Source organism: Chelonoidis abingdonii, chromosome 1, assembly GCF_003597395.2.
Source record: "Chelonoidis abingdonii isolate Lonesome George chromosome 1, CheloAbing_2.0, whole genome shotgun sequence".
Classification (NCBI taxonomy): domain Eukaryota; kingdom Metazoa; phylum Chordata; order Testudines; family Testudinidae; genus Chelonoidis; species Chelonoidis abingdonii.
Genome location: NC_133769.1, coordinates 368881420 through 368892466, shown reverse-complemented (window position 1 = coordinate 368892466; position 11047 = coordinate 368881420). Strand labels below are relative to the sequence as shown.

At 45.8% G+C, this 11047-nt stretch overlaps 1 protein-coding gene across 2 annotated transcripts; it reads right to left on the bottom strand.

Annotated features, from left to right (window-relative positions):
* Positions 1-967: 967 nt before the first annotated feature.
* On the bottom strand, positions 968-9054 carry LOC116823395 (olfactory receptor 51G2-like). Of its 2 annotated transcripts, none has more exons than XM_075061871.1 (2): positions 8134-9054; positions 968-982 (listed from the first exon to the last, which is right to left on the bottom strand). In XM_075061871.1, the coding sequence occupies exons 1-2, from the start codon at positions 9052-9054 to the stop codon at positions 968-970; spliced, it is 936 nt and encodes a 311-aa protein (XP_074917972.1). The 2 variants fall into 2 exon arrangements, with proteins under 2 accessions (XP_074917972.1, XP_032633773.2); XM_032777882.2 differs by lacking the exon at positions 968-982 and adding an exon at positions 7017-7234.
* Between the last annotated feature and the right edge of the window lie 1993 nt (positions 9055-11047).

Here is an 11047-nt window from a genome sequence, read left to right as displayed (position 1 = left end):
GACGGGCGTCAAGACTTCCCTCAAGTATGAGCCGAGGATGCAAGGAGGCGCTATCAGATTCAGCCCGGAGGATTGCGATCAACGAGAAGCGCTACTTGTGGCCGGTGGTCGCAGGGAGATTAGACGGCAGAATCACCACTGCAACCAGAAAAAGCAAAGTCATACGTGATGAGATCCTCTACTGAGATAAAATAGACATGGCCTGTAAGCTAGACCTATCGCGAGAGAGAAGAAGCAGGTGTGCTTCTGCCGGTGCTAATTATTACAGGATGTGGACCAGAAGGCTGAAAAGGGATCTAGCAGAGCTGGGAAAGATCGCGTTGATTGTCCTTGCATGTGGGAAACGATGATACGGCTAGTTACTCGCTGCTGTATCAAAGACTATTCCACGACGGGAAGACGCTCAAGAAATCTGAGGCTCAGGGATCTTCTAGCTGGATTCATACCTTCCTAGACAGGGCAACGAAGGAGTGACAAGATATATGATTAACCCAGATGCTCAGGCTGTGGTGCTATACGGAGGCTTTCGGATGACGGTCACTTGGAAGCATTTTACGGAAGGATGACTCGTCTCATCGGATTGGACTTCACCGAAGTAGAGGAATAGATTCTAGGATGGACGGCTCTGTCTGAACCTCTAAGAGAGCGTTAACTATGGAAGTTGGGCGAGATGTGTGGGAGATGTTCCAGGAGATTCTTCCACGCCAGGACTTTAACCTGGAGAGGGATAGTACAACAAAAGTGAGAGGGGATACGCTTGTGGACCAAGAATTCGACCCAAGAGGGAAAAGACAGTAGGAAATAGACTAACATGTTGTGCTGTGTCAGAAGTCTGTGCACACGGGGTAAGATATCGACTGACGCAAAAACGCTCATAAAATTAAAAGTGTCTGTACACTAATCGAGGAGCCTAGGGAACAAAGAGGAGAACTGAGCTACTGTGTGCCAGAAGTGTAACCTTAGATAGTTAGGAATACAGAACCTGGTGGAATAGTACTCATGACTGTGTAGTACGGTATTAAGGCTACGTTGCTTGTTTAGAAAAGACAGGCAAGAAAGGCAAAGGGTGGTGGAGTAGCCTTGTACATCAACATGATGAGGTTAACTTGTAATGAATAAGATAGTGATGAATGGAAATAAGACAGAGTCTGTCTGGGCAAAATCACACTGGGTAAAAAAGCTACTAGAGCCTCCCCTGAGATATGTGCTTAGGGTGTTACAGACCGCCGGATCTGATTTGGATATGGATCAGAGACCTCTTAAGTCTTATAACGAAGTAAATCACTACAGGGGAAATGTTGTCATGGAGACTTCACACTTCCCAGATATAGACTGGAGGACAATGCTTGCCTAAGATAATAGAGTCAATTTTGATCATAGATGTGTTAGCGGATGGATTTCTTCACCAATATTGGAAGTGCCGACTAAAGAGGGATGCCATTTTTAATTTGTTTGTTGGTAGCAGTGAGGACCTGTAGAAAGAATGTCAGTGTTGGGACAACCTTACGGCTTCACGTTGATCATCGAGCTCTGATCTTCCAACTGGATGGAAAAGAACAAGGTAGATCTGGATCAGGGTTTCTTGACTCTCTCAAGGGCTAATTTAGAGTTAGGAAATTAGTTAGGATAGTGGATTGGACGGAGAAGCTTGTGTAATTTGAAAGGCGTTGAGGAGGCTTCGGATTTACTTGTAAGCTCGCATTTGTCACCGCTAGCAGATAACTGTCCGAAGCTGCATCCCAAGTAAGGGGAAACAAAACATTGGCAGTGAGTTGTGGCCATTGATGGCTGGAGCAAGCTGTTCAGGTAGAGGGATTAAGGAAAGACGCCGAAAGCTTACAGGAGTGGTTACCAGTAGAAGGCGGCGATCTTAGCTAAGCGGCAGCTACCTTAGTGAGGTTAGGATCGTTTAGGGATTAAACGTGAGGATTAGGCTAAAAGTCCATGTAGAACTGAACCCTTGCAAAGGGAATTAAAACAATAGTAAATAGAGGCTTCTATCAGCCACATAAATAAGAAGAGAATCAACCGAAGAGAGTGGGGCCACTATAAGACACGGAGGAATTGGAAGGGAGGTTCAAGGCTATATGCATTGCCCAATATCTAAATACAGATAGCCCTTGCCTCAGTCTTTGAATAAAGACTTGTGAGAAGCTTCTTAGGGATGATGGAGAGTGATAAACGGCGAATGAGGAGTGAGAGGTGGATTTACGCATCTGACGTATTGTATGGCCTAATTACTCTGAGACATACCTATAATTTGTGGGACCTAGGAAATCGGAGGTCCGGCCACAATGGCTCACATCTAAGGAATATTAAAGGACATGGGCGGCATTGAAATGGTGCCAGAGAGCCACGGTTCAGCAAGGAACATCTCTTTTAAGCAAATTCCGCGTAAAGGATATCCGGGGTTATAGCAAGTACACTGGTAGATATTTTTGCTAACTTTCGTTCCTACCGCTTCAAGTACATTTATGTGGAAAAAAAGTGATCCGGGTAATATAGGCTGTTAGCTTGATCGTCATGTTATATTGTAAGGTTTGGTCAAAAGAGTTAGAGGCCAGACAAGTTTAGTTTATAGCGGCTTTGACGCACATAATGGTAATTGGGACGAATTGCACACATGAGTATTTTTATAATAGGTAGCATTCGTTACGGCCACCACTCGATCTCATCTCTCTGAGAAGGTACCTACTGTAGACATAGGATTATTGCCGGTAGAAGTCTAATTTACCTCACGTTTCACAAGATAAGTTGCATTTGACAATGGCTTCACATCGGGGACTGTTAGTCACCGTTGGATTACTGGAAACAGTATGGGGATGAATTATGACGTTGGTTAAGGTGGCATAAGTATTCTAGGTTAAAGGGAGACATCCAGCGCGTGGCGGTACTGGGCTGAATGGTCCAGGCTGGAAGGAGGGTTACTAGTGGAGTCCCTCAAATTGGATCTGAAGTTTGGTTGGTTTGCGACTCTTATTTAACCCTTCATTGATATACGAGCCTTAAGGAACAAGTGGGTGATGCGGGAAAATGTGTCTAATATAAAAGTGCTATTGCGTGCCAATTGGATGAAACGACGTGAAACAGACCTGGTGGTATTGACAATTGAACACTAGAGCGATAGGTAGTCCGGAACATACTAGAGTGCAGCACATGAGGAAGATCTATGGAGAAATGTCTGTTATAGCTGGAAGCAATAGTAGAATAAGGAGAGATGACATATATAATGTTGAAGTTGCAGAGTCACTGACATATTAGGGATTACTAATGAAGATGCATTAGTCTGTGAGTATACATTGGGACGTGTCAGTGGAAGCAACAGAAGGAGGCAGAAGGACCTTGGTATTGGTTGATAGCAGGATGTCTAGAAGCCGCACAGCGGATATGGCTGTTAAAAAGCAATCAGTTTAGGGGCATCAGTGCAGGTATTTTCCAGCAAGATAAGGAGGGTTAGTACATTATATAAGGCGCTGGTGAGACCCCACTGAATATGTGTCAATGTCTGCGTGTCCCATGTTAAGAAGGAAATTCCAAAAACTGAAAAACAAATGTTCAGAGACGGGCTACTAGATGATCCAGGAATGGAAAACCTGCCTATAAAAGGAAGACTCAAAGAGCTTGTGCTTTTAGCCTGGCCAAAAAGAGCTGCGGGGGATATGATTGCTCTATATAAATATCAGGGGGATTAACATAGGGAGGGAAGGAATTATTAAGCTAGTATAAAGGTGACCAAGACAAATGGTACAAACTGATATAGAAGTTAGAACTTGAAATAGTGAAGCTTTCAAACATTAGGGAGTTGAGTCTGAACAGCCTTCTAGGGAAGAATGGGGCAAAAACATAACTGGCTTTAAGACTAAGCTAATAAGTATAGAGAGGGATGTTTATGAATGGGATAGTTTAATTTGGCAATTGATTGGATTATAAGCAGATAAGTCTCGCTCAATGGTCGTGAGGGGATGTGTGGGATATGGGATCTGATACTGCAGAAATCTTCCTGGTGCGGCTGTAGTCTTTGCCCACTTGGCTCAGTGGTTAGCTGAATCACCTATTTGGGATCGGAGAAGAATTTTCCTCCAGGCGGATTGGCAGGGTCCCTGAGGTTTTCCGCCTCCTCTCAGCGTGGGCATGGTCGCTTGCTGGTGGATTCTCTGCAGCTTGAGGTCTTCAAACCACAATTTTGAGGACTTCAATAACTCAGTCATGTGTTAGGGGTTGTTATAAAAGTGGATGGGTAGGGTTCTGTGGCCTGCTTTGTGCAGGAGGTCAGACTAGATGATCATATTGGTCCCTTCTGACCTACGAGTCTATGAGTCTAAAAGGAAGGCTTAGAGCTGACTTAATAACAGTGTACAAGCACCTTCATAGGGACAAAATACCAGCTACAACGGGATCTTTTCTGAAGCATGGAAGAGCCAATGGATTGAAACTGAAACCAGACAAACTAAATGTGGACCTGAGGCACACATTTTTAACAGCGAGGATGACTAATCACTGGAACAAACTCCTAAGGGAGGTGGTGGATTCTCCTGCTATCTCCAAACCAAGACTGGATGCCTTCCTGGAAGATATGCTTTAGATGAACACAAGTTATGACTTAGTCAGACAAGGTCATTGGGTTCAGTACAGGGGTCATTGGATGAAATTCTGCAGCCTGTGATGATAGAGGAGGTCAGACTAGATTCTCAAACTTTTGATTGTGCCCCCACTTCTTTGTGTCTATAAGAGTGTACACCCCCACACACACACACACACCACACAAATGAATATACTTATACATGCGGGGGCGGGGCTTCACTTGAATCAGTTGTGCTTTTCTTTCTGTGGCATCAATGATCCAATGATCCACTCTAATAAGAGCAAAACAAAACTGAGATTGTGGTCCCTGCTTACAATGAAATGTGCACACCTTGCCATAGCCAATGGATTCACATACAGATGGTACTGACTTTGTATCATGCTGTGCAAACTTAACAGAAATCCATCAACATGCACAGTGCCACCTAGAGTCAAATGCACAGCACCATCTGAGGAATGGATGTATCTGGAGGAATCAGTTTGGCTAGTTATTCACTTTTGTGGGTAAAATGTTCACAGTCTGGTTTTTATCCTAAAGCTTCTCATGCCCCCTGCCCACCAGAATACATTCCACGCACCCCGGGGGTGGGGGGTGAGAACTTCTGGACTAAATGATCTAATGGCTCTTTCTGGCCTTAATTCTATGATTCTATGAATCATTGTCTTGAGTGGATCATTATGTTGGATCCACCTTGAATAAGTTGCTTCTCTAAACTCTGATAGGCACTCAAGGGTAGACACTGGCCAACAAGAATCTGAATTGTCACAGTAAAACTAGGATATATGGTCTCTTTACCCTCTAAACCAGATCCTTTCTTGTCTTGGGGGGAATCTCACAATTGTCCCAGTCTTTGAGCTGGGAACAACCCCCCATCTCTATAAAACGCTTATCACCAAACAGGTCCAACTGGACACCTCAATCCATTCCCTTCGGTGTTTGTGACCAGAGTTATAGAGTCACCCCCAGCCTCCTTAAAATGAGAAGATTTATTAGCAAACAGCACAAAGCATTGGAGAAAATGATTATAAAATACCAGGCAGCTGTCACACATCTACACTTATCTATCTCATGGATCACTACAAGCTAAGTTAGACAGGCTTTGCTCTGGAGATACAGAACCAGAACTGCCCCAACTTACATTCTTTTGGGATGCCAAAGAGCTCTTGGGACCCAGCCCAGTTTCCCTATGTCCTGAGATCATCGTACCATCTGTTTGCCCCTTTCTTATGGAAGCAGCCTTTGCTGAAACCTGTGTGAGCCTGGGCCCAGCCACCATAGTGTTCAGCCATGTCCATGTTACAGGGTCTAGGTGTGAAACTGACCTTTGCCCTCAGACTACTGCCACAGACACCACCGTGCTGGACTCACGGGGCTTCCCAGAAACCAGCTGTCACAGGAAGCTTTGATAAGAAGTCTTTTATAGACAAATGTCAGAGATGTTGCTCTGTGGAACCCTGACACAGCCCTGATCTTAGGGTCCCAGAGTATCTGAGCACCTGTATTTATCCTCCTGACACCACTGTGAGGCAGGGCAGGGCTATTATCCACCTGTGCAGAGGCTCAGAGACAGCCAATGGCTTGTCCATGGTCACACATGGCAAAGGAATCAAACCCGACTGTCTTGAGTCTCAAGCAGTGCCCAGACCACAGAACCAGACTTCCAGCCATCTGAGTGGTGACAGACCCGGCTGGATTCTCTGCTGTGCCAGCAGAGCTCCCCGAGCACTGCAGAGAGTGCGGATGGCAAGGAGCCAGTTACAGGGGTTTGGTTCGCTGGCCTGTTCTCCCTCTACCTGAGCAGAGATCCAAGCAGCCTGCGGGCTGGGCTGACTCTGCCCATTAGTAACAGCTCTCAGGAGCACAGCCCACTCCAGCCAAGTCCCTGTGGACAAGGGCCACCCCAGAGTGCCCCCTTGTGGTTTCAGGTAGCCCTGCAGGCACCCTGCCCTTCCCTCTAAGGTCCTTGCAATGACTGACCCTCAGCCTGAGATACTTAAAAAAGGAGCCTCCTCTTTGGGGTCACATTAATTCAGTCTTCTCCAAAACACGAGGTCTCCTAACCCCCAGCCCTATCCTCCTCCTTAACTCAGGAGTCTCCCACCACCCTGCTTGCTGGGTCCATCATTGGTTCAAACTTCTCACATCACTATTCTTCTTTTTCCCCTGAAGCCCTGCCCCCATTCCATCTCTTCCCTCTAAACCCTGCCCCCCTGCTCCTCCACTTCCTCCAATGCGCCGCCTCACAGCCAAGCCAGACTTGGGCCATGATAAGAGCTGCCCCAGGAGCACAGGTTGCTGTGGGGAACCCTGGACTCTCCACTTTCCCAGAGTTGTACATCCTCAGGGTGGGGGCATAAAATGTGGAGGGTCTGGGGCGCCTCACAGTGGCTCTGGCTCTCTGGGAAGCTCATACCGCAACCTGGCTCTGGCCAATGTGATATGGCTGTTAAAAAAGCAAATGCGGTTTTAGGATGCATCAGGCGAGGTATTTCCAGCAAGGATAAGGAGGTGTTAGTACCATTATATAAGGCGCTGGTGAGACCCCACCTGGAATATTGTGTGCAGTTCTGGTGTCCCATGTTTAAGAAGGATGAATTCAAACTGGAACAGGTTCAGAGACGGGCTACTAGGATGATCCGAGGAATGGAAAATCTGCCTTATGAAAGGAGACTTAAAGAGCTTGGCTTGTTTAGCCTGGCCAAAAGAAGGCTCCGGGGGGATATGCTTGCTCTATATAAATATATCAGGGGGATTAACGTTAGGGAGGGAGAGGAATTATTTAAGTTTAGTACTAATGTAGGCACGAGGACGAATGGGTACAAACTGGATATTAGGAAGTTTAGACTTGAAATTAGACGAAGGTTTCTAACCATTAGGGGAGTGAAGTTCTGGAACAGCCTTCCGAGGGAAGTAGTGGGGGCAAAAGACTTATCTGGCTTTAAGACTAAGCTTGATAAGTATATGGAGGGGATGTTATGATGGGATAGTTTAATTTGGGCAATTGATCTTGGATTATCAGCAGATAAGTCTGCTCAATGGTCTGTGAGGGGATGTTGGATGGGATGGGAACTGAGTTACTGCAGAGAATTCTTTCTTGGGTGCTGGCTGGTGAGTCTTGCCCACATGCTCAGGGTTTAGCTGATCGCCATATTTGGGGTCGGGAAGGAATTTTCCTCCAGGGCGGATTGGCAGGGGCCCTGGAGGTTTTTCGCCTTCCTCTGCAGCGTGGGGCATGGGTTGCTTGCTGGTGGATTCTCTGCAGCTTGAGGTCTTCAAACCACAATTTTGAGGACTTCAATAACTCAGTCATGGGTTAGGGGTTGTTATAAAAGTGGATGGGTAGAGTTCTGTGGCCTGCCTTGTGCAGGAGGTCAGACTAGATGATCATATTGGTCCCTTCTGACCTATGAGTCTATGAGTTCTGGCCTGGAGATATGACAAAGGGAGGGACCTCAGGGGAAGAGGATCCAGCATGGAATAGGTGGCTGTGTTTTTTGTTTCCTGTGTGTCCAGCCCTGGAGACGAGTGATGAACTGACCCTTCACAAATACCCTGATTATCCTCTCACGAAGGTGTTTGCTTTTCACGCCGTACACAATTGGATTGATCAGGGGTGGGACAAGCAGGTTGAAATAGCCCAGGACCATTGGAAGCGAGTGAGAAGAGCTATTCCCAAATCTGTGTGTCACAGCCAGACCGATCACTGGTATATAGAACAGTAAGACGGCGCAGATGTGGGAGATGCAGGTGTTCAGGGCCCTGAGGCACTCCACTTGGGACGCGATGTTCAGCATTGTTTTGAGGATCATCACATAAGAGAGGAAGATGAGCAGCAAGTCCAACCCCACTGTTAAGACTGCAGTAGACAATCCATAGATAGTGTTGACTGTGATGTCCGAACAAGCCATCTTCATGACCTCCTGGTGCAGACAGTAGGAATGGGAGAGGACATTGTCTCGACAGTATCGGAACCGTTTCAGGACAAAAGGGAGTGGGAATATAATGACCACCGCTCTTAGCACAAACACCAGTCCCATCTTGGCTATTCTCTGTGGAGTTAAGATGGAGGCATATCTCAGTGGGTTACAGATTGCGATGAAGCGGTCAAAGGCCATCAGCAACAACACAGAGGATTCAAATTTTGCAAGCGAGTGGATGAAGAACAGCTGGGCAAAACAGGCACTGAGGCTGATCTCCCTAGAGTTGAACAAGAATATGCCCAGTATCGTCGGCATGGTGACTATTGATAAGCCAAGGTCTGTGACAGCCAACATGGAAAGGAAAATGTACCTGGGCTCATGGAGGCTTGGATCTATTTTTATAACGAACAGAATTATTGAATTTCCTACTATCGAAATAACATACATTAAGCAGAAGGGGACAGAGATCCAGAGATGGACGTCCTCCTGCCCAGGTATCCCGCTGAGAAGGAACACTGCAGAGTTGAAGTTGGTGTCATTGACAGCTGACATAATGTACTGGGCAGGTCCGAGTTCTGAACTTTCCTTCCTAAAAGGAAAAAGAACAGGAGACTAGATGTTATTTAGCGAGACATCATTCTGCTCTCAGCACAAGTCTAGAGACTCCCAGAAGCTTAGTGAAGATCAGCAAAAACATATCCTTGGATCCAAGGATAGGAAGATAGGCACTGCCAGACTGGATCAGACTTGCAGTCCATCTAGCCCAATACCCAGTGGCCAATTCCAGATGCTGGAGAGGAAGGTAGAAGAAGCCCTGCAATAGGCAGCTATGAATAACCTGCTCCTAGGGAAAGTTTCCCCCTGACACCTACTAGTTAGACATATTTTGTGTGAATCAAGAAAGTGTATAGCCCTTCAAAGACTCTTTTTTTAAAAATCCTCATGACTGTAATTTTCTGCTTACCCATATAAACATCCTATCACTCTTTGAATCCTGCTAAGCTCTTGGCCCCTTTGATATCTTGTTGCTGGGAGTTCTGCAGGCTACACAAGCACTGTGCGATTTTACAATTGTGACCTTCACACAGACAGCCTTTCTGGCTCTTAACTTCTGAGTGTGGCCCATTGTACCATGACAGGTGTATAAACACATGGCAAGTGTATGGTGAAAACGGTCATTATATTTTCTGTCCTGCACTGAAGCTATTTATAAATGTGCTTCGTTGCCTCATTATATATATTCTTTATTTGCTCCACTCCTGGGAGTTCAAATTAAGCCACTGCCTGTTTGCAGTACATGGGATTAATTCTTAGGTCTAGGTTCTTAATTCAATAAAATTGACTTCCACTGGATTATTCCAGATTTACATGTGGAATTTTGATCAGAACCGGCAGGTGCTTGGGCCAGCCAATACAAAGGGGCGACTCTCCGTCCACTATTGGGGCAGCCTGTCCGGGTCTTTGGCAGGAATTCGGCGGCGGGTCCCTCAGTCCCTCTCTTCCTCTTTGAGCTGCCGCTGAAGTGTCATCAAAAAGGAAGAGAGGGAGCGAAGGACCCGCTACCAAACTGCAACCGAAGAATGGAGCGGTGCAATTGAGCTGCTGCCAAAGTGCCACCGATCGGCTTTTTTTTTTTCCTACTACTTTGGGTGGCAGAAAATCTGGAGCCAGCCCTGAGAACCAGGCTATATTAATTTTCCCTTAACTAAGGTTCCCAGTGATACACTCTGACCCCAAGAATCCCTTCATGAGAAGCTGAAGTGCTTGGCCTGGCCAGTGTAGCCTGACTCCAAAGAGTTTGATCATCCTACAAGCTTCCCGTCATCCTCACAGGACCTGCATCCTGTCCCCATGCAAATGTCTGTAGATATTTTTTGGTAAGTTACAAGTTAAAACAGACAGTTACTTCAGCTGGGCAGAGGAGGGGATGGTGTCACAAGTGGGTGAATATGCAAATACTAGTTTTACACTAATATCCAATTGAGTGTGCATATACTTCAGCCATGGTCCTGTAACAGAAGATGGCATAAATTACATGCAACCACTATTACACTCGCCTTTCAGCTGCAGTCTTTGCTTAAACATAGAACAGCAGTTCAGTTCTCTTGGAACTTTTTGGAAAGTCTTGTACAAGTCTTGCAGAGTGATTGAATGCACGACCCTGAATATAAGTGTTAGAAAGAAATTCTGGTCGGTTACCAGGAGACAGTATCACACAACTGTTCACTAAACAAAGAGTTAATAGCACAAACTCTTTGCACACAGTATGTGAAATACTTTTGACATACTTTCTAACATAAAAAACATTAAGCATTAAAGAAGGCAGAAGTGTTGAAGCCCTCAGCCAGTCAGGAAACAGAAATAAGCCCTGCCAGATCTTTTCCCCAGAGCAATGCGACTCTGAATTCCTGTGTTCACAATCTATCCAGAGAATAAAAATTTTGAAAATACATTTGTTGATAAAATTTCCAGCTGCAAATAAACCTGAGGCGATTTGGGAACTAGTCACTGATATTCTGTGGGGTTTCATCTCACTCAGCCCCTG

Excerpts from the sequence above, each read along its gene's own strand:
- LOC116823395 (XM_032777882.2), bottom strand. The coding sequence starts at position 9,054 with ATGTCAGCTGTCAATGACACCAACTTCAACTCTGCAGTGTTCCTTCTC. Across the intron at positions 7,235-8,133 it reads TTCGTGAGAGGATAATCAGG|ATTTTCCATTCCTCGGATCA; the intron begins GTATTTGTGAAG and ends TTCATAAGGCAG.